The sequence below is a fragment of the Athene cunicularia genome, assembly GCF_003259725.1.
Source record: "Athene cunicularia isolate RWA chromosome 1 unlocalized genomic scaffold, athCun1 chr1_part1, whole genome shotgun sequence".
NCBI classification, from domain to species: Eukaryota; Metazoa; Chordata; class Aves; order Strigiformes; family Strigidae; genus Athene; species Athene cunicularia.
In genome coordinates, this window is record NW_020799091.1 from 81271989 (window position 1) to 81295860 (window position 23872).

The window sequence follows — 23872 nt, forward strand, 5'->3', positions numbered from 1 at the left end:
TTAGCTTTTTGGTTAACTAATTAAATGTTGAGACTCAAGAAATCTTTTGAGAAAGTTCTGTTTAATTGAGCAGAAATAATGTATTGTTAAAAATCATACATAGTAGGACTCCAAATCTGAACCCAGTTAATATTCAGTTCTTTGATTTCACAGATATGAATTTTAAAATTTAAAAAATGGATGTGGTGCTGGTCCTGGTTATCATTCTTGTAACAACAGATTTTCTCTGGTCATGAGCTGTCAATGGTATTTGGCATTCTGATTGAAGTAGTTTTAAACTATGTATGTTACTGAACCAACATATTTCTGGGGATTCCTTTAGACTTCCTAGCAGGTTAATCTCCCCCCGCCTCTCACAGTTTCTTGCAGTATATTTCTTGAATTACTTTAAAATTATATCTTCCAGCTTTCTGAAACTTAATATGTAATTAAGTTGGTTTTAATAATGTCCTTTGGCCTCAATTTCTATACCTTATTTTTCAAATAACAAAATATAAAGCTAGTTAAACTCTTGCTGAGTTTTAAATTTAGTATATTTAGTGTTGGCTTGTGAGAAGTTTTAAAGAACTGAGAAAGGAATGTTTCCATTTAAGATTGTGTGCTTTAACAGTGGATGATAGTTTTGGAGCTTTAAGAACAGATTTCCATGGGAGCTTTTACTTTGTGGAGTACAAACACTCTTGCAGTGACAAGGTATTTGTTTCATAATAGAGTAATTAATATTTTGGGCTGTTGTGTGCTGTTTTTTATCACTCATTAGGCTCATTCTGAGTAGTTTTTTATATACCTGTCTTAACAACAGTGAATATCAACTTGAATAACGGTGGGATTTTACTCTTTATTTGTCCATGTAAAAGAGAGGGGAAATTTTAAATACGGTTGCTTGACTGTACTTCCACTTCTTCCTTTCCCTTCTGAAGCTGGTTGGTGGTGCAATGGAAGAAGCTGGATCTCAGGAGATGGGAATGAATAACCGGGATCAGCTGCTGAACAGCAAGTGCAATGAAATCTCTGATACAGTGTTGCAGCATGCGCAGTCCAACTGTTATGGCCTGGAAAATACGGGCACATTGGAAGATCCTGAATACATCACAAAGAACAGGAAGTATCCTGGGTCCGTGTGCTGCTCTCAAGAGTCTCGTGAGGAGACTCCTGGGAGGGAAGAGGCCCGTACTGATCCACCTGATGGCCAGCAAGATCCAGAGAGTGAAAAACACAAAGAGAAAACTTTGGGTATGCTCTTTCCAGCATTTTTATTTTTAAGTGGCTTTAATATTTTCATAAAATAACTATGCATTTGCTCTGCCTTTGTCTCAAGTTTACTCTGTAGCCAAAACTTGTCATCTTTAACAGGATATTCTGAGAAAATGTGCACTTCAGCTTAGGAAAAGACAGTTCTTAATGCATATGTAAGAATCCTTCAGCTGTTTATGCTATTTTTACAGGAACTTTAATAATTATAACAACAATAATATTAATGTGGTAATTACTAATCAGCTTTCTTAACATTCCAGTTGTTGGATTAACTCTTAAATTTGGGATTGCAGTGTTCAGTGCTACCAAAGCACTGCTGATACTTCAATTCTGAAGGCTTATTAAAAACACTCATGTGAATATTCTTTATTAGCAAAACTTACCTTTTTAAATGTCACTCAGATTTTTCTTTTTATCTGTGCTATTATAAATTATAAAACAGTACTTTTTGGTTTTAAAATTAAAGTAACTTTTGCTGTCCAAGTTGTTCAGTGGCACATAGGCAAGGCAAATTTATTCTTACGTGGTGACTTCCCATTTGTTGTCCATTAGCATTATGCAGCTATCAAATCAGAGAACAACTTAACTCACACCAGTTTCTCATGATTCTATATTACTTCTAAAGAGAGGCTGCTTTTATGATATGTTTTTTTCTCAGTATGGCTGTCTTTGATCCAATTCATAGGAAAAGAAGTGCTATTATTAATGCAAGCCTTGAACACACTTTCTACTCCAGAGGAAAAGCTGGCAGCTTTGTGCAAGAAGTATGCTGATCTGGTAAGTAATTTGTAAAGATAGCAGGAGTTATTCATGTGTTAATATTAACTGTGGAATGCAAGAACATCTAATACAGGACAGTTAACAATTTCAATTTTTTCATGGTGTTGATAGGAAAAAAAAAAAAAAAAAAAACCAAAACAAAACCCAAAAAACCCGAACAACAAATGCTCAGGCTTATTATGAGTGTTGCTTCAGCCAAGCTTGCATGTAGTCATTTCACTTCTACATGACTGCCTAAATCCAAAAAATAAATAGATTATGATAACTTTTTGATAACTTGGTGTTGAAGCATAACATTAGGATTAACAGTAAAGTTAAGAGTTTCTTTGGGGAGTAATTATTAGGTTTTTTTCTGTTGATAATGCTTTTGTGCTAGCACTTTATAATTTATACCCTTTAGGATAAAGGGAAAGAACATATTGTGATACTGAGATTTGGAGAAAAGTTCAGTTATTTAACACTGGTGATTTTTTGGGGGGTAGGGGAAGTTGGAAGATCTAAATTTAATCTTGCTTTGTGCTTTCTGCATGCAAAGGAATGGACAGAAAAGTATACATTTCTCCAGTAACCAAAATGTTAGCAGTAATTGATCATAAAGTGTACTCCCACCCCAAGTAGGAGAAATGAAAATTTATTCTCTAAATTAAATGATTGCAAAATATATGACAGAAAAAGGCTTGTAAACTCACTTTTCAGAATGTGTCGAGACAAAAATGCTTGACTTGTACATCTTGAGTCAGGGACAGACAAGAATGGGAAGACCAGAAATACTGTGTGTATATGTTTTCCCACTATATTTATAGTAATAAAGCAAAACTGAAGAGGTGACTGAACAGCTTGACAAAAGCATAAGATTTTCCTTCTGTAGATGTCAGGTCTGTGATATATGAAAATGTTTCTGAAAATGACATAATGGTTGTACAACATGGTGTAGCTCTTCTGAAATAAATTTTTCTTTGGAGATTAATAATGTTTCCAGAGCTTTGAGAATGAGCTAGCAGGTGGTCTTTTTACTCACAGAGGCAATATTAATTACTTAAAAATAGACTTAGATTAAGTTCTTTTTAGGAAATCCTGAGACCTCCTTGGAGGTCTGTAACATTTTTGCTTTGTTTTCCTTACTCTCTCTCACGTGCGTGTTCTTGTTCATGTGAGTGAATTTCCTTCAAAACCAGCAGCTTCTCTTAAGTTGTCACTTTCATTTAAATGGGAAACAATAATACTTCTGCAGTACAACTCAGGGATGGGGAGCCCACCTAAAACTGAGCTTTGATATTGTGAGAGGAAAAATGCATTAAATGAGTTAGTTCTCATGAGCAATTGCGTATGCATGTGATGTCTTTTCTATTTGGATGAATGGCCTCCATGTCATATCACAGTGGTGATAATGATGGCCTGCATGAGGAGCTAGGCTGGCATAAATACTTCACTTCTGCAGAAAGAAAACAGTCTGCATGATCTTCACTTCAAAGGTTCTTGTTGGAAGAAAGATCTCAAACGAATCTGGGAACAGCTAGACCAAGTGAATGGTAATTTCTTTCAAGAAGCTTAGCAGTCAGGAGAGACATGTTTGTGCTGTGTTTTTTTCCCCTCCCAGGAGAGGATCCATAGTAAGCATTCACAGTCTGTAAATTGTCACCATCCTAGAAAAACAGTTGCTTTCCCCATGATGCTCAGAACTGCTGGGAGGTTGGGTGGGAGCTTGTTCGGGTGTAACAGTAACTCTGTTTTAGTTGACTGAGTCTTAGAGGTATTCTGTTCCCACTGGAAAGTTTAGGTTGGATCTGGTTGTGTTCCTTTTAAGATGAACTCTTTTCTTCGTGATAGTGGTGGTGAACCACTGGCATAGGTGTCAGGTTTAGTGCCAGCAGAGGTTTGAACTGTTCATGACAGTGCACCTACAATGCTTTTTTTCTTTTTTTAAAGATTCATCATCTTTAAAGCTCACTGTCAGGTTTTTCAGTGGTGTCTCATGAAAAGGACTGTACAATAAAGGTAGGAATGCCTCTCTCCTGGCAAAAGATCTTCCACAATTTTTTTTTTTTCTAATTTGGAATCTATCAGGAGATCAGTTTGTGATGCAGGAAGGTTTGCATCCTTGGTGATGTCTCATGCTGGCATACTTTTACAGACCTGAAGTTTCATAGGTATGCAAACAGCACAGCCACTTGAGGTTTTTTTTCTAGCCACCTAAGAAAAGGGCTTTTTATGTTTGGATGTCAAAATAGTCCCTTAATATTTCTTTTCTCCAAACCAGTTTAAATATGCATTTAATTTACTGTTGTCATGGAGGTCCTTAAATGTATTCTTTCTTCTGTGCTTCAGATTATTTTGAGCTCTTTCAGAAAACCAGCATTGTATTCTTCTGTCATGGTGATGTTCCTCATTGCCAGCTGCCTTTTCCTGTGGTGTCCCAAGGCTGAGGCACTACTTAATAAGGAGCAATGTTACACTTAACATTGTTACCTTCATTACAATAGAACAGACTCTAAATATGGTTTCTTGGGGAGCCCAAAAATATAAAATGGAACTTATTCTCAGCTAGATATTAATGCAAGAAACTTCTATTCAGTGGATATTCATAGAATAGATTTTGAAATCAGCACTGTATACAAAGTTTAATGCTGTCATCTATCATCTAAAAAGCCTAAAGGAAATAGAACAAAAATTCTGCTTCAGATGGTTGAGACTACAGATCTCTTAAGTCATCAAAGTCTGGGCTGTGCAGCTTTTAACAATATTTGACTTGATTTGTCAGGGCTGCTACTTGTATCTGTTCCTTTCTGAAATACCATAGCATTTTACAAACTTGTCTCAACTACTGCTTCCTTTGATAGGAGCTCCTGCTGACAAGAAAACTCTGTACACAGTTCTGTGGGTTTTTCTTTTTGATAGTAAAACCAAGACCTGTTGGATAAACAGCTGTGTGTACCTTACAGATAAGAGAGTGGAAAAAGTTGTGACTAGTTGAAAAGCCAGTCTCAGCTGGCTATTAATGGTATCTGCCACATCCTCCTTTCTCAGGGCTGGTCCTACCCCTGTAGCTGAATGCAAGCTGGTAGCCCATGGTCAACAGGTCCACGGTTCCTGTTCCTCAATCACAAATTTTTAAGTTGGAATTCGTATGTTTTCATCTTCCATCCTTATGCATTTAGAATTGTCTGTAGGATGATGGGAGTTTCTCTTTAAGATCAGTTTAGGAGTCTTAATGAAATAATTTTGCTTTCTTGCTTCCAACTGAAATGTTTAAAATGTTTATTCAGTCTGCTCATCTAGATACATCAAGATAATTTCACCTATGTTTATTTAATATACTCTCTAATGTTAGTTGGAGGAAAGCCGGAATGTTCAAAAGCAGATGAAGATACTGCAGAAGAAGCAAGCACAAGTTGTAAAGGAGAAAGTCCACTTGCAGAGTGAGCATAGCAAGGCTATTTTGGCACGTAGCAAACTGGAATCCCTCTGTCGGGAGCTTCAGCGTCACAACAAGACTTTGAAGGTTAGTTTATTTACATAAATTACAGTGCCAGTGATGGTGAAAAACTTACTTAATGATTACTGTTTAAAATCAGGACTGCTGCTTTTTACTTACTACTTTGCTCATTGCCTGTACCAGCAAAAGATGAGTGGCATGTGGCATAAGTGTACCTTATTTTAAGGTCAAGAATATGGGGGTAGTTCAACTCACTAATTTTTTTCCCCTCAAACTCGTTCATGTTACTTGCAGTATGTGATCTTGCCATATTTGTTTCTGGGAGCAATGCTAATGACTGCTGGGAAAAAATAGCACAAGTGAAATAACCGCAGCATGAAATGGCAGGGTATTTTGTCACAATATAATGGATGGGAGTGAAATGGAAGAGATCCAAGAGATTCTTATCTGTGATCACTGTAGGAAATTTCATTATGGTATCAATGTTTGTTTTAACATCTGGGTAATTCTTAGCTTGCAAAGGTATTCATGTATCATCCTATAATACCAGCCTTTGAGCACTGAAGCTAGTGGTAAGGACATGATTCTCTAAAAATTCTGGAATTTCTAGGTTCTACATTCTTTGTGCTTCATATGAATAGTCAGCATAGCATGTTATGATTGTGATTTATATATTAACTCTAGCACTGTAGAACTTAATACTTCTGTGCAGTTTTTGTCATTGCTTCTGACTCAAAAATACCAAAAAGGTACATGATTTGGCTTGAACACGTTAATATTCTCTCATAAAAGGAAGAAAACATGCAGCAAGCACGTGAAGAAGAAGAAAGGCGCAAGGAAGCAACTGCGCATTTCCAGATTACGCTGAATGAAATTCAGGCTCAACTGGAACAGCATGATATACATAATGCCAAGCTCCGTCAGGAAAATATTGAACTGGGGGAAAAACTGAAGAAACTCATTGAGCAGTATGCATTGCGAGAAGAGGTGCTTACATTATGCTTCTAATGAGATTCTGTTAGTTCTTTGACTGTAAGGATCAAATAACTGTTTAAAGGGGAGAAAAAACCCTAATACTTTACAGCCATCATGTATATGTATTTTAAATTATTCTTTTTACTTCTGTGAAAAACGTAATTAGTAGTTTGGCCCACTGTCTGATTTTTTCAGTCTGGTTTTGCATATCTAAATTCAAGATGCACTGAAAAAAATATTTCATAGTGAAACCGGTTTAATAGAATGAAGTTGTCCAGAGGCTGGATTCCAACTTTAGTGGTGTTCAGAACTCAGCTGGGCAAGGTGTGAGCAACCTGCTCAGACTTTAAAGTTGACCCTGATTTGAGTGGACTATATGGCTTCCAAAGGTTATTTCCAACACAAATATGTATTAATATTTGAACAACTTCTAAATTACAATTTCATGTTATAGTGGGAGGGAATGTAAGAGTTATTCTGTTACTTCTTTTCGTTCGTTAAGGTTGGAGGTTTCAGGGAAGCTTCTTTGTGTATGCTGTTCTTGTTGGCATAGAGTCAAAGCTAGCTATCATGCTTTAAGAATATATTTGGACTGGTGTCATGGAAATGACTGTATTATAGGACTAATTGAGCTAGCTTTGATTGGCACCAGTATGTGAGCTAGCCAGTCTAAGCTACAGTAGTGGAAAACAGCCAGTTCTCCATGTCAAAAAGAGAACTGAGCTTCAAGGAGTTCTACACTTAAAATAAGTTTGCTAGTTTTTAGTTGACACAGGAGGTTTGGAATATAATTCCTCAGCTGATTTTTTTTGTTGTGTTGTTTTCTAAAAATCTGGATCATGCAGAAAGCTCTGTGTAGACTAGGTCACCCTGTTTTGCAATCATGAAATATTTGTGTCAGATAATTTGGGGGAGAGAAAAGGTGGGAGGATACCTTGTGCTACTTCACAGATACAAAATTCAATGACTTGTAGAATTTCATCAGCTAAGCAAACTATTGTAAACTTTTCTTGTTTTGAGCTTTTTTAAATAGGAGGACTAGAGCTTTTAGAAGTAACAAAGTACAGTGAGAACTAGAGGTAGATACACCAACTTTAGAAGAAAGGATGTAGGCTACTTGTTAAAGGATTTTTGAAATGTCTAGTGTGAAGTGATTGACAGTATTGTACCAATTTAATAAAATACACATCTGGCTTCTGAGAGACAAAAAAACCCTGTGTAGTTATGTATGGAGTTATGTAAGGGAGAAAAAAGGCCTATAAAAGTCTTGCTGCTTTTTCCTTTGCACTAAACTGCTAAACAATTACATCTCCCTGTACACATACGCTTACCTTAATTGACCAGTGGACTGTTTATATTTGACTATTTTCTTTTTCCTTTTAGCATATTGATAAAGTGTTCAAACATAAAGAACTGCAGCAGCAACTTGTGGATGCCAAACTTCAGCAAACTACCCAGCTTATTAAAGAAGCAGAGGAAAAACACCAGCGAGAAAGGGAGTTTGTAAGTGAATTCTATGTATGTTAAGAGAAATAACGAAACCCACTGAACCGGATTTTTCGTGATTTAAAGCAAACACTGCAAATTGATGAGACTGTCTTTTGGAAGTTAGGATAGATTTCGACAGGGAGACTGAGATTTTATGTTTTGTGTATGTATGGTGCCTACAATATTAATGTCCATATTTACAGGCAAGTAATGTTACTGTTTGCATATTCTCAGCAAATGTACTGGATATCATCCAGATTTTTCTTAGACTGGGAAATGCCTTGAGCTGTAACACCAAAGGTACTTTCTAGCAGTCAAGAATTGTAACTTGTGTTTTTATGCTATAAGAAATAACAAAATGCAGAATAAAGCATATGCTTATCTGAACTATCTGTCCCCAGAACTATGCCTGATGGTTTTTTTGTACATTGATAATCAGCAATTACTTGCAGTCTTCCAAGAAGTTGGCTTCCAGATAAAAAACAACACTTGGGTTGTTTATGCTCCTTATGTATCTGTAACCTCTAAGCAAAAGTCTTGCTTTTTCTGTATAACCTTAAAATGATCATCCAGTGTTGGATTGTTCTGTATTTTTAAAACATAATTCTGGAATATCTTCAAAGATGAACCTGTGAAATGGTGTCAAGTGGAAGCAAAATTGGTTTGAATGAGTCTCTAAAGGTAATATTAGTGACTGGAGAAATGGAGGTGGAAAAAAGTCAGTTACAAAATAATATTATGTACAGTTGATTAATGAACAACTCATACAAATTTAGCTATTCAAACTTGCTACAGAAATAGAAACATTGACTCATGCTACCAATTCAAAAAATGTCTCAAATTTCATCATGTCAGCATATGCTTTAAATCGTATATATGAAAATATAGTATAGTAATAAAAAAACACATGTGAGAAAACATGGTTGAATAGCCCTTAGGTAATGTTAACATATGTTCATTTTTCTTCTTAGATCAAGTTAGGCCATTTTTAGTAGTACGTTCTTCATTATGTGGCCTTTTGCATTGTTTTTTAGCTTCTAAAAGAAGCTACGGAGTCGAGACACAAATGTGAACAGATGAAGCAACAGGAAGCTCAGCTGAAGCAGCAGGTATCTCGTTTTAATGGCGTGGTCTTCAATTACAGTTGTTGCCAAAAGAGAATACCAAGAGATCTGTGATTGTAGTGAACATAAAGGAACATAAAAAATCCCCTACATTATCATTAACCAGATGCAGTACACTACTTGTGAAAAGTACTTGGTATTTTTTTAATTGCCTTAAATATAGTTTCTAATAGTTAGTTCTTCAGTAGTGAGGTGTGAAGTATAAATTGTAAAGATCTGATGTTTTGTACTTGGTGTTTAATACATCTGAAGTGTACCGTTACTGGAAGGTGCTAAGTGCTGAATTGTTGGAGTTGGTGTTCTTTTAATAGTGTTAATCTTACGAAGTTTAGAATATGTAAAAGCTTAAGAATCTATTCATTGTGGCAGCTACTGTGTGATTCCTTGGCTTCTCTGAAACTGTTGTTCTCTCTTCCAAAGGTATTTTAATCTTTTTTGGTTTTATAGCTGTTCAGAACCAGAGAGGCTCTTGTGACTATAAAAAGTTGGTTGGGGATTTTTACCCAGCCCCTTTTTTAGAATTTGTTTCTTATTGTTTCCATCTTGTCCTGTTGTGGAGGATTGGAAGCCAGCAATGTCGTGTTTATCCCTCTAGTTATTCAGATTTAGTAACCTCAGTGTGTCTGTCCACAAACTGCTATTTTCAAATTGTTTTCTTGCTGAGAATGCTACAGCAAAATCCTCTCAGGGTGGAGAGATGGTCTACAGTTTTTGCACTGCGGTTCTGGATTACCTGCAGTCATTGGCCACATGTGAGTGCAGCACGTAAGGCAAAGGGAAATGGTGGGTTCAGCATCATAGCATCTGAGAAGCAGTATCTAATCCTTTTATTGTATACCTCATACTGCTTCAGTTTTTTGAGGTTTCGTATAGTCTCTGTGCAAGCCCTGTCTGATGCACTTTCTTTGCACCTACTGTACCTATTTCTTTTACAGTCTTTCCAGCAGTTACATTTGTATGTATGTGTAATTAAATGTAATCATACAACTGCATCTCCACTGAATGTAAACTCATTAATATCCAAGTTCTCCCAAATAGTTTTTTGCCACACTTAGTATTTTATTATTTTTTTCCAAGTTGGTTACCCTTTATTTAAAATCCCACTACCTTTTTATTAAGCTTTTTCATAGTAACTTTGTGTATAGTTTGTGGTTTCCTGGGGCTGACTTTTTTTTTTTTTTGTAGAAGATGAGCTAGAAAAGTTCAGTTACAATAATGGCAAAGACTCATGATGTACTGTTGACAATCTTGGCTAATTTCTGTTATGAAAGTTCCCCTACTATTAGAGCAAAACATTATTTCTGTGCTCTTAGTTGTACTGTCCTGCAACACCAGATGTAAGAATTGAGAGAACTGATTACTCTTCAGTTGAAGTGGTTAGTAGTAAATGGTCATATATTCTTAGAATATCAAATTACACACTGGTAATATGAGTTGTTTTAATAAGAACTATAACCTAATCATTTCTTAAAGACTATTAATATATTTTGTAGTTTGTTCTTGATGATTGACCTTGTGGTGCAGGGCAAGAACATTTTCTGTCACCGAATGTTAATTGCTCTTCTCTAGTTAAAATGTAATGCTTTTCATTATTAAATTAATTCCTTGTCAATATTCACTTCCCTTGATTTTTGCTCACTGGGCAGATTTCGTAGGTTGGGAATGTGTATTTTGATTTCTGGAATCAAACATGCTTATTTTGTTCCAGTCTTGGTTGTTAGCTTTGGCTGGTTAAGGTGGAAAGGTAGGTCTTTTCTAATTTGATTTTCACTAACCATGTGCTGATATATACATATATGTCTACAGATTTGTTTTTTTCAGCAGGGGAGCAAAAATGAGATGGTGATGAACTGTGTCTTCCAACATCTTATTAAACATACTCTTTTTAGTTCAGAATATATTGCTGTTCTATAAACACAGAACTCTCCTTTATATATGATTTGAATAGCATGTTTTCAGATGAGTTCTACATGTTCCGCAAATGGAAATCGTAGGATAATATAAAAAGATAAGTTAATCTTGTATTTTGAGTTTAATTTTGCCTTGTACCTTAATATCCTTGTATTTGTATACAGCTGTTCAGATTAGTTTCCCTGCCTCTTTTCCAACAGCTTTCTCTTTATATGGATAAGTTTGAAGAATTCCAGACCACCATGGCAAAAAGCAATGAACTCTTTACAACCTTCAGGCAGGAAATGGAGAAGGTACTTAATAGGATTACTTAAGTTTCATAAAAAGTAATATAAAAACGCGTGCTGTTAGTGAGATGCATTTTTATAACAGTGCTTGCCTTCTGAAAATATGTGGAGCATTTTGACATTTGGTTGGATCATAAAATAGGGCATAAGAATTTGTCATGTTATGGAAGAGATAATGTCATTTTTTTTCTGATGTTTTGATGTACTTAAATTTCAAGTTCAGTGTTCTGTCAAAGGCATAAAATACTTCTTGGTCTTTTGGCTGTGCTTATGTTTTAAAACATAAATCCTGAAGATTTTTATTAGTTGTACTTGAAGGTTGCTAGTCTATTCCTTTTAGGAATCAATCTTGGTTTCTTTGAATGTGGAATCTGTATTTGTGGGGTTGATTTTGTGCAGAAACATTTTTCTGTAAAATAACTTGTTTAAACTGGTGTTGGAAAGTAACACTAGAAAGTTGAATTACTCATGTAAACCTATCTATGCTGCAACACAAGCCACAAAATTGTCTTATTTATCTTTTGTAGATGACTAAGAAGATTAAGAAACTGGAAAAGGAAACCATAGTGTGGCGTACAAAATGGGAAAACAACAACAAGGCTCTTCTGCAAATGGCTGAAGAGGTAATTATCTTTTAAGCAGCAGTATGGCTAAACTACAGTCTGTATCCTAGAGAAGTTCATACAGTTTTTCAGTTTTAGAGAACTGGAAATAATACATAGTAGTCTCTTGGATTGTCTGCCTTGTATTTTCTGTTGTGCAAATGGTACAGTTCTCAGACTTGGAAAATAAAAACCTGCTGAACTCATGACACAAAAATCAGCCTCATCTTTCCTTGCTTACTGTTTAATTGGTGAGATAAGGTGTATGAAACACTACAGGCTGAATGACTGTATTTTAATATGTGAAGCAAAGTTCAATCAGTGCTGCAGTAAAAATCTTATTTTGTATATACAAAACTGATGTGAAGGAAATAACCTGTGTATAAGGGATCAATTACTTTTCCTGCATTGCTGCTGCTTTTAAGGTCATGAGGTGCCATTACTTAACTGTAGTCCAGCAGAAGAGGAAAACCATTTTCACCCAGGCCATAGGCATATGGTTCTGCTCATACTGTCTAGTTCAAGTATATTAAGTATGACTTTGCTAAACCGTGCTAGGTCATACAGGTTCTGCTATAGCACTGCTTACCTTTCTCTGTTCTTTTAAGGAACTAGTTAGGTGAGCCATGAATATGGTACATTCTGACCTGATTTTGGTGCTGGATTGTAGATTTCCCCTTTGTATGCCCTTCTCCCTATAGTTGCCATTATTTGGGTTGTAATTGACTATGGGATTTCATATCAGGATCCTCACTGATACTTAGCCCTCAATTACAATTAGCATTATGTAGTTATGTAGTGCTTATTGCTTGGTTCTAAAGGTGTCTGTTGCAAATCTGTCTTAGAAAAACCATCTGAAGTGTAGCAGTCAAGTATTCTGAGGAAAATTGCTCTAGTATAGCTGGAATTTGCTACTGGATTAATTAAGATCTACTATTTGGGATTAAATAGCAGTGATTCTTTTCATTAATTTAAGAAAATTGTTTGGATCACAGTTGCTTTTTTTTTTTTTTTGTCCTTCAGAAAACAGTAAGAGATAAAGAATACAAGGGCTTTCAAATAAAACTGGAGCGTTTGGAGAAGCTATGCAGGGCCCTTCAGACAGAAAGGAACGAGCTGAATGAGAAGGTGGAAGTCCTTAAGGAGCAGGTTTCTCTCAGAGAAGCAGATGTGGATCTAGCTGTGCAGGTGTTGCAGTCCTGCACGCTCAATTCCCACGAGGAGCTGGAAACTCCCACTGACATGGAACCAGGAATCCAGCCCGATGTGGAATCATGTGCAGCAGATAGCTCTGAAAAGACTGTCTCAACAAGTCCTGTTCCTGGCACTGAATCTGTAGACTAAAATGAAGTGTAAACACTGTATTGAGAGATATATTTTGTGTAAAACTTTCTCTGTTGGTGGTAACTATTTGGTTTTGTGGTGAAAATTTTCTTACTTTTTCTACCATATCTGTATTTTCTTAGAACTACTGGACTTATGTGGTACAGGAAGCTGCATAGCAGCTTTAAATAGCTTAAACTATAAATTTTCCACAACTGTGTTGCACATCTGCCTCATTTTTTAAAAGAAAATATTTTTCCATAAAAGGATGCATGTGCGTTTCCTCCCCACAACACAAATCACTGTCATGGAAGACTGTGTACAGATACAACATCATTCTGGGGAAAAATAGTGACAGCAGGTCACTTCTTTTGGTTTAAAGAACAGCATTCTGGTTTTCATTGATTTGCCACTCAGTATACTAAAGACTACCAATTTTTCCAGTAAATTTATCTACATACGGATGTTTAATGGCCAGTAAAAAAATGTCAGCTTTCCCCTCTAGTCTGTTTTCATATATATGAATGAAAAAGTAAAGGTCCAGAATACAGTAAAAGATATGTTTAAAGGGTTTTATGTATGTTGTGGTATGAAAAAACAGCTTTGAAATACATTAATTTGCAGCTGGTGAAACAGGGTGTACAACTTTTTTCAGACTTCTCAGGGTTGTGTTGTAAAGGTTAGTTTGGACTATTTACCCTACCTGTGAACATGTTAAATATAAATGTGTGAGAAAACGTTACAGAGTGGAATTTTGCAGTTGTGTAGCCTATTGCACAGGTGTTGGTCACATTCTTCCCTCTTAGCTGCAGTGTGTCCATCACATGGTTATCCTGAGTAGAGAAATCCATTACTGTCTAGATGAATCTCTGGTTTATCTGAAGGGCTGTAAACCAGACATTTACTGCCGAAGGTGTGGAAGACATGAGTCTGTGGCATATAGGCTTTCTCTTATAGCCTTGTATGCAATGTATTTAAGTGTTAGTTAAGCATATACTGGTTATAATTGAACGTGTAGGTTCAAATACTCTTTCTGATGTACAACGTGGAATTTCTTGCACACTCAACCTCAAATCTGTACCAGTTGGCAGAGTGCCTTCCCAGTTAGGTTATCTGGTAAAGATGGTACTTCAAGTTCTTACCACAAGCAAAGCTCCCTTGTTAACCTTAAACCATATAGACTTTTCCTAGAAAATTTGATATCCACATTTTGACTTCTTTTCCTGAGAGAAACTAGGACCAATGGTTATTTTTGGGCAAGGCGATGTATGAAATAACTACAATCTACCCTTAACTTTAGTTCCCGTGCATCTACTTTCTAGTTTTGGTTGCTGTCATTTTACGAAATACAAACATGTGTAGCCTTTTCTGGTACTTAATGTTCTTTGCACTTACTTGGGAGGGGATTTCTGAATCAAGCACATCTCAATGAGCTTCCCACCCTCATTGCCCTTGACAGTTTAGTGGCTAAATTACTTGAATGTTCAGGCTGCACTGAGCTCCTGATCTTTTTCCTGTAGTAATGTACATTGAAATAATGTAGCTATCTCTGAAAGAGAGTAAGGTTATGTAAGGCCTAATGTGTTTTAGCTCATACCACTGAGAGGAACTGCAAAACTGACATTTCTAAATGATCGAGCCAATCAGACGCTGGCCATCCTTCTCCTAGATTTGTGCTAGTTTTGTGTTTGTGGTCCAAGCACAATGCAGGATTGAAAAGAAGGTAGTGATGAGCAGCCAGTAGTCGAGTTAGAGCTTTGAAATGTTAATCATGCTAACCATATGGTGTAAAAAATACTGGAAAGAAGTATTTCAGACTTGCTTTTCAAAGGACTTGCTTTATAGAATCAAACTGTTTAAAAAATAGTTGTTGCAAGAACTGGTTTTCACCTAACACTAAGCATGAAGTAATTTTCCTGAGGAAAAGTGAAAAAACTTTGTATCTGATGCATCATACCCTTGGCAAGGTAGGACATGCAGTTTTCTATTTTTAAGATTTATTATTTGGACATTTGTATCTAACAATTCTTTCTATAGTGCTTGTTCTATATGGAGGCAAGAGTGAATTTTTGGACCCTGCTGCAAGAGTATTTTAAAGGGCTTTTAGAGACATGACAGATGTATAGAACAGCAATACAAATATATTTATTACTGACTTAATATGTAAATGAAGCAGGATGCCCCAAGTGAAAGGCTTTTAAAACGGAGATATTTTTTTCTTTCCTAACAGTAACATACCCATATCATATCAATTTATCTGGCCAAGGTGAGCTATACTTTGCTTCCTGAAACCAGTCAAAAGAGTTTCATGCATTGCTTAGTGTTGTTTTTTTTTAAAAAACAAAAAAACAAAAAACCACAAAACTGAATTTATGTTAAGAGATGAGCTCAGCACTCTGATCTGCCATACAGCAGGCTATTGCACTGCCAGTCTGCAGCCAAATTGGCTCCAGTAGGGTTTTTAAGTAAACTTGTATTAATGCCTTTCTCCCACTACCATAAACTGTTTAACTTGGGCTGTAAACTGATGTAGCCTGAAATAAGTATGTCTAGTTGTCAAAACTCTGGGGCTTGATTGACAGTTTCACCACGATTAAGCTGCAAAAAGCTAAATTACATGTGATGCAAGACCCAAATATATGTATACATACACAAGTAAGTTAGGGCTGTATCTCTAATGTTTTGTCCTTCCTTTCATTACACCTGGTTATGTTACAGTTCAATTCTCAGGTGTTGCAGAAAATCTACCTCTTTGGACTGTAGATGGAAATAACTGTGAAAAAAGTGATGCAGAAATCTAGTTTGTGCTAAACACACTGCTTTATTTTTACAACCCATGTCTGCTTTCATGAGGAAAAATGATAAATGAACAGGCAGTCTTTGTTTTGCTTTTCAGAAACATTTTGTAGAGATTTTTCACTAATGTGAACCTGAAATTTTATCTACTCGATTCTGTATAGATTAAGTAAATAAGTATGCTTAATATATTGGACTCTGAGTTTTTCTTTAACATCATATTCATGTCTTCTAACTGGATCTACTGAACTCATTGTATTCGAAAAAAATCAAGAATGAAAATTAAAAGATGTGAAACTTAAGTGTACTGTTCAAGTGAAATGCCCAAAGAAAGGTGCTGTCACAGGGCCGTGTTGCTGACTTCCATGTTACTGGTGGTAGCCAGGACAAGCTGCTCAGGCAGAGTAGGGTGGGTAAGGTGCTGGGCTGGCTATGCTCACCCAGCGACCTGCAGTTTGGGAGTGTTGTCAGGTGGAGGGCAGAGCTCTGGCTGAACCTGGGGCTGCCTGCTCTGAATTCTGCTTGTGGCTCCTGTCTCGAAAAAATTCACCTACTCTAGTTCAGTTGGGCACAGTGTGAAAAATACAGGGGGTTTATGTCAAAAGTCATGTCTAAAAAGTTTCATCAAGTGCTCCCCATTCTGTTGTACGATGTGGAGTCTTTTGTTACTAATGTACAGTTCCCTCCTAGTTTCCTAATAATGCCAAGTGTTCTGTTTGCCTTTTTTGGCATATTCCCTAATGTTTGGCAACTTCCCCAATCATATGAGAGAGGAAAACAACTCAAAACCAGTTATATAGACTTTTTTCTAGGTAGTACATAGGATTGTTTTTCAACAATATACTATGATGTGGTCTGTGACTGAAGATACTACTAATTTTTTTACTTAAATATAATTGCTCACTTCTTTGAATGTACCTATCTTATAAAAGCTGAGCCATGTAGGTCCTACCCCAGAGCCTTTTCTAGAGCTATGCTTGGTACGTTGCTTGGTCTCAGTTGCTGTTGCTGTACTTTGCTCATTCAGAGTATTCCCTCACTTCTGAGGCTTGTCTCCACAGAAGGTGCTGCCGCTGCCTCTGTATATGATGCGTACTGATACAGAAGTCAGATCTACTGTTAGTAGTTCCACGGATCTATTTCCTTACAGAAACTGGTCAGATTTGCAAGCTTTTGCTAGAGACAAATTTGGTTATGCATAGCAGCTAATTGCCTTTTTTTTTATTAGGTGCTGTCTCTTAACATACATGCACACACACGTACATACATATTTGAGCTGTACTTCTCTTGTGAAGAGTAGCTCTGACATGAGAACCTCTTTCACCAGCTGCATTCTGACCCCTTCAGTCCAGCTGCCAGGGCTTCATTTCCCTGGCAGATGGGCAAGTGGGTTTGATGTACTTGAGAAAAGATGCTCGCTTTTAGGCTGTTACTAAGTTATTTCTCAAAGGTACTTTTTGCTCCTTCCTGATTTTTTTTTTCTACATTTAGCTTTTGATTATCCACCTCTTGTTTAGACATGTCTAGCTGAAAGAATGTATTTTCTTCTAATAGCCTGACTCAGTCTCATCTAACTATGCTAGCTTTTATTGATCTTGCTGACTGGCACTCATCTAGCTGGACCTTTTAAGTAATTTAAGAATATTGTGCTGCCTGTAAAGACTTTAATTTCATTTTAATCTGTTAACTTCTAAGCTTAGAGGTTGCACATGGTTTTGGATTTCTTACTCAGACAAGGATCTGGGCTGTGCCTATCTTAGACTATGACAGTTGGAGTCTTAAAGCAGGCCTTCTGCATAATAAAGCTCTGCTTCAAGAAAGTAATCTCTTTCAGCATCTAAAATTTAAATATCGTTACACCTTGTGATATTTGCTTAAGATAATAGATTAATTCAAGTCTCCCTCATTTTTAACGTTATTTGAACTACAGCTATGTAATAGATATTCCATTTGGTTGTAGTTCACTATTACTTCTACCAAATTGATGTCCTGGTGTTAAGAGTCAAAATAACTATGTCGGTTCTGCCATGTCCAAGATATGTTACTAGTATTTAATTCATGTAATTTGCTGGGGGTATTTGGTGGTTGGGTTTATTTCCCACTGCAAGTATTCATATAAAACCATTTGATCTTGGTCATGTCGCCTGCTCTATTAATCCTGCTCATCAAAGCTTTTGCTGGCTTTGATTAGGCTTTTGTTTCCTGCCAGAACACTGACTCTTCTCCTAATCCTTTTCTCCAGGATATGGTTTTCATGCAGGCTGGATGTCTAAAGCAGAGAATCATTGCCTTTTAAAGGGGAAGAGTAGTTACACAACTCTCAAACACCAGGTTGCAATTTGTTATGCATGTTTGGCCATGTCTGGACTGGGGGAAGCTCTGGGTTTGAAAGTCACAGGATGGAAGCTGATGAGACAATTAAGAATCTACCACATTGGACTTGTTAGTGGCTGGACAGCAAAAGGGCAAACAGAGGATTAAGTACTTCTCTGTAGAGAGTTTACACAGCTAACAATTTGTTAAGATATTTCAGTGCTGAAATGAACAGGTATAGTGTACACACTAATAATAATATAGTATATATAGTATAAGGGCATAAGCCACATGGCTATGTATCAAACAGTTGTCATGCTTGAGGGTCTTCCATGCTACAAGAAAAGTAACTGCAGTTCTTCATACACAGTAAAGGAAAAACTCTGAAATCACTTTTTGTCTCACTGAAGCAAAATTCAGGAATATTATGCATGCTCTCAGTTTTCTTGTTGTATAGGTATCAGTCTTCTAAAATATTTCAGTATCAGTTACACTGAACCACTTGCAACTCCTTACAGAGGTATTTCTGTTTTTCAAGTTTACATTCAGAGGAGTTGGTGATGCAAACAACCAGGTTCTTAGAGAAGAAAACAGTGGGAACAAAAATTTCTGATGCACACTAGTAACGTACCTTGCCTTCAAGGTAATAAACCATCCCTACGGGGTGGTGCTGGAAGCATGCTGCTCTCCACCTACCAACTGCTCTTCTGAAGGGCTTAAGTGGTCTGACAGGATAGTATGGCTGAAGATTTTATAACTGAACTCTGGAAACATGGGTCTGTTGAAATAGCAGGTTTAAAATGTAGTTTATAGTTCCACTGCCATTCATGTTGTAATTCAGTACAAAGGTGAAAGAATTTTGATTTCCTTCATGCAGGCTGAAAACCTTAGAGAGATAAGATAACCTTTTAGCTGGAAAATTGCATCAGCTGTGTAGGTGTTGAGAACAAATGAGGAAGTCACCCTAAATTGGTGATTTTTCACTTTAAATTACTTTCTGTAGTTTTTGTTATACCTACACTTCTGGAAACAGCTAATACAAAAAAGGTAGGTCTCAAAACTCTGTACACAGTTCCATTGAAAAGAAAAACGGAAAACTTGTTGGTTTTTCTTCTCCCCAGCATGTACCAACCTGCAGGAATAACTTACTGAATTGAATATGCTCCATAAGTACTGTGTAAGTACACCTAAAGTAACTGTTGTGTAATGCAATAAATAAATATCTTGCTGTAGCCATTGTTCAGGTTGATTATTTTATGACTTTATTTTTAAACTTCAAATTCCATTGTATTTACTACTAATGGCAGTATATAAACAGTATCTACTTCCTGTGAAAGTCACCAGTTTATAAAATCAAAATATTAAGGCACTCAGACAAACAGGCTTAAATATAATGACCTTCTAATGTTTCACAAACATTTGACTTGGGCAATAACAAAGAGTGTTTAAAAAAAATCCACTTGCAAATTAAAAACCGTAATGATCCCAACAACACATTCTCACCCAGTAACAAAAAGTTTTAAGTCAACAACATGTAGGCTAACACATTAAATGTTGGCCCAGTGACACAGCTGTGGGAACAAGCTGTCCTAGAGCTCCCTCACTAAGGCTTGTGGAAGGTTGTCACCATTGGAGGAAACTATGTGTGTGTACACATTTATTGTGAAAGGCAATTCAGGCTCGGGGAAAAGAAAGCCTTTTTTACTGCAGCACTCTGAACTACAAGTATATTAAAGATAATAAAATTATGCTCTCATTTTGTTCCATAATAAATTATGCCATCCTGCTGCCTTTCAGCTGTACAAGAGTTGCTACTGAGTGTGTTCCTAAGGCCCAGCTAGCTGCCTCTTGGATGCTCTGCAGGGAAGTGGCAGGGCTTTGTGGGACACTGAAGGCATCCACCAGTGAGTGACTCATGGAGCTGCAGCTTGGAGCTCTTTGCAGTTCCATAAAGGAAATCAGGAACACTGACAACCACTTATTTTATTTTACAAGGTACATGGATCTGTACAATAGTATTGTATCAGTGCTAAAATTTCTCTTGATAGTATGCCGCTAATCAGGGAGGTACGCTTCAGCAATAATTTGACTTTACGCACGAAGCCAGGGTGCAAAACAAGGTCATTAAAAAAAAACAGAATGGCTTTAGGCTTTTATGAGTGAACGAGTGGCAGTCTGTCTGGGTCTTGCCAGACACAGCAGTGCTTCCTGCCTTCTGCAGGAGACCCTGTTTCCAACAGGAATGAATTCAGAGAAGCTGAAGTTACAGGGCCAATGTATCACAGGGGCCTCTAGCACTGAGTCACCAGCTTCCTGAGGGGCCCTGAGATGTTTCTGGAGCCCGTTAGCAAGTGGGACAGCCAGGGGCAGAAACTGCTAGCACAGCAGCTGCCTTGGCATGCTCAGGCAAGATCACTCCCTTCAGCAGCAGCCCCCCCCTCCCGACTGTTAGTCAACCCCGAACCACACTTAGAGAATGCATTCGTCTCCACTTCCTGGTCTTGGCCTTTTAGTGCTTTTACACACAGGAACACCAGCTAGACTGAAGCATGGTTCCTCAGGTAAGAGCCTAGCTGTCCTTCAGCAGCTCTGACCTTCCATGCTATTCAGCTATCCTCTCCAGCTGCTGCCTACCTGCTGAACTCCAACAGCATCTCAGCCTTCCACAGGAATAGCCAAGTGCTTTTGCACCTACCTGCATCACTTTTAGAGGAACTGGAAAAAGGTGTGGGTGGACACATGTCTGTGCAGATGACCCAGTGCCTACAAAACAGGGGGGGCCTGGTAATAGCAGGGAGGGAATTAAAACCAAGTAGCATAAGAGAAATGAGAAGAAAGCTACAATTAGTAGTTCAGCCCTCCTTCCCACTCCCAACTAGTTAGTGAAGCAGAAAGAAGACTTAAGTATTAACAACCCCAACCATAACAGACACACAAAGCTGAAATCAGATTACAGGGATCAACTGCTCTGTACACGCTGGTGCAAAGCAGTCAGTAGATCTTGAAGTAAGCCCTGAAGAGCACCAGGAGCGGGAGGGGGCATGTAATAGCCCACAGCCATATCTGAGCCTGGAAAAGCCACCACCATGCTCTTGGGGGGTTTTTCTGGTAAACAGTCAGACCACTGAACTCTTCATTTCCTACTTTTCAAGAGCTGCTGAAGTGCTAAGGCTTGGACAACTGGCCCAAGCCAGAGTTGACCTACAGATGAATCCTGTATATTTTATCACTGATAACCATTGTGCTAGTAGGTGTTGTACTAAGTTATAACAACCCACTTATGCTGATGTAAAAAGTGCTAAAGCATTTAAGTACTGAAGCCTGAACAACAGGCCCCAAGCCAAAGCTGCTAACTTGGTATGTAATCATTAACAAAGTATGTAAGCTCGTGAAAGATGCAGCCTAGAATATAATCAGTAGTGAGGACGAAATGCTGAGAGAATGTATCCAGCTTCCCTTGTTTAGCCTTGTTCAAGGCTGAGAACCCACGTATCTGCCCTTGTTAGAAACTCCCTTGGTTTCCCCCTCCGAGCCCTGGCCAGGCTTTGGGTGAAATCCAACAGGAGAATGAAACCAGAAATTTTCCACTCAAAACAAAGGTGCCAGCTATTCTGGCTTGTGATTTGGGGGTATATAAGGCTGGGCCCGTTTGCAGCGACTGTGGAAGCCTCACCTACGGGTGGACGCCCCGCACAGGATTTCCCCCTTGCCGAGACAGGCTCCCCAAACCATCGCTGTACCCGGGGCTGCCCAGCCACTGCGGGTCTGGGTAACATGTGCAAGTGGTGATGGATCTTTCTTAATCACTATTCTCCCCATCATGTAGTAATGATTCAATGCATTACCCTGTATTTTCCTATTTGTTTGCTTTAGGTGCATTATTGTCTTTTCTTCCTGCATGTCCTGCATGTTACATTATTTAGTTATCACCAGTAAAATACACCTTCTCTTTTCACTCTGGTGTCTGAGTTTAACTGGTATCCTTAATCAGCAAAACAGCTGCATATTTCAAGAGGTATGTCAAAAGGAAGTAGGACCTGACCAAAAACCATCTCCAAGTTCAATATGTTTAATCCTTTTCATTTGCTGTCACTTGCAAATTAAATGTCCTCTCAGGGACATACAGGTGAGCTCCTTTCTAAGGAACAAAATACTGAACCACAGATGTCTATAATCAAGTTCCAGCTAACAACTGCCAGTAGCTCTGCCCTGCCAAGGGCTGACTTCAGCTGAAGGCTAATACTGCACTGCCAGTATCTGGTACTAGTATCCAATTGTCTTAGGAAAATTAATTAGCTTCCGTCTGAAAAACATCTCTGTTCATTCCCACCCCACTCCCAAGTACCAACGCTTTTACCAGTGGGATGTAACATTACACCCGTCTACTAGACCTAAGGAGCATCCAGCCTACTGTGTTTCCACACAGAACATAAAAGGAGCTAAATTAAAACTCTTAATTCAATTCTCACTCTTTAAAGACAGAAACATTCAACCCCAAACAGTAGCTTTCCACCTGTGAATGGCAGAGCAGTGGATTGGCCCTGGCCACACAGTTGCTTGCTCACTGTCCCCCCAGCAGGGTAGGGAGAATAAGAGGAAGAAAATTTCATATGTAAAGATGAAAGACAGTTTATAGGTGGGTGAGAGAGGGAAGAGGGGAAAAAAAAACCCAAAGCCAGAAGTAAAATCTCTCACCACCTCCCAAAAGCACGTAGATGCCCTGTTGGCCTCCAAGCGATGGCCACCATGAAAGGCCCCTTCTTCTTCCCCTACCTCATTTTTTTATTGCTGAGCAGGACACGGCCAGGAATATCCTCCGTAGGGCAACTGGGGTCTGCTGTCCCGGTTGTGCCTCCCCCCCAGCTCGTGCCCACCCCCAGCCCACATGGCCCATAAGCACTGCCCAGCCGTAGCCAGTAGACCAGTGTTCATCAACACCCTTCTAGCCAGGAATACAAAACACAGCACCACACCCACCTCTTGGATGGACACAAGCTCTGAGACCACCAGACCCAGAACAGCTGCCCTGAGCTGTGCAGCTGGAGCCCAGCAGAGCACTGATTTCTTGAATTCAAGTCAAGGCATGAGCAAGACATGCATCAAGGGAAGTAACATTTTTAATATCAAAAATCGCATTTCTGCTATCAGCCACCCAAGTCTTGTTTTTTTCAGTTTGAGCAGGAAGATCAGGACAGCCAATAGTTCATTTAATTAAGGCCTGTCTTAAGTAACTAAGCACCTTAATTTAAACTCAAGAAGGACACTGATTTAATTTATCTGACTGACAGCTCCCAAGGTGATCCCTAACTTGTCTGTAGAACCCTAATACAGATATTTTACTTCTACATGGTCCAAATTCTCCAAATTTTCAGTCAGCCTGAAGTTTGGAAGCAAACTGTGTTTATCTTGTACTTGTTCAGATATTAATGTATTTTAGATACCTGTCCAATTGCCTCACACCACTTTAAAATCAAAAGAAGCTACGGAAGGGCTCTAACACAACAGTGCAGGCAATACCAATCCACTGAGCCTGCACTACCATCTTGGCACCTAAGACAAGGAAAGGGTGAAGGATAGAGCTTCTAC

At 38.0% G+C, this 23872-nt stretch overlaps 1 protein-coding gene across 1 annotated transcript in view; it reads left to right on the forward strand.

Annotated features, from left to right (window-relative positions):
- Positions 1–16162, forward strand: part of TXLNG (taxilin gamma) — a 29275-nt gene extending 13113 nt beyond the window's left edge. Inside the window, 10 exon segments of the mRNA XM_026846216.1 lie at positions 858–885; positions 887–1233; positions 1940–2031; positions 5363–5533; positions 6260–6454; positions 7826–7945; positions 8965–9039; positions 11166–11258; positions 11780–11875; positions 12878–16162. Coding sequence (XP_026702017.1) covers positions 858–885; positions 887–1233; positions 1940–2031; positions 5363–5533; positions 6260–6454; positions 7826–7945; positions 8965–9039; positions 11166–11258; positions 11780–11875; positions 12878–13198 — 1538 coding nt within the window. The 3' untranslated portion in view covers positions 13199–16162.
- Positions 16163–23872: the final 7710 nt, after the last annotated feature.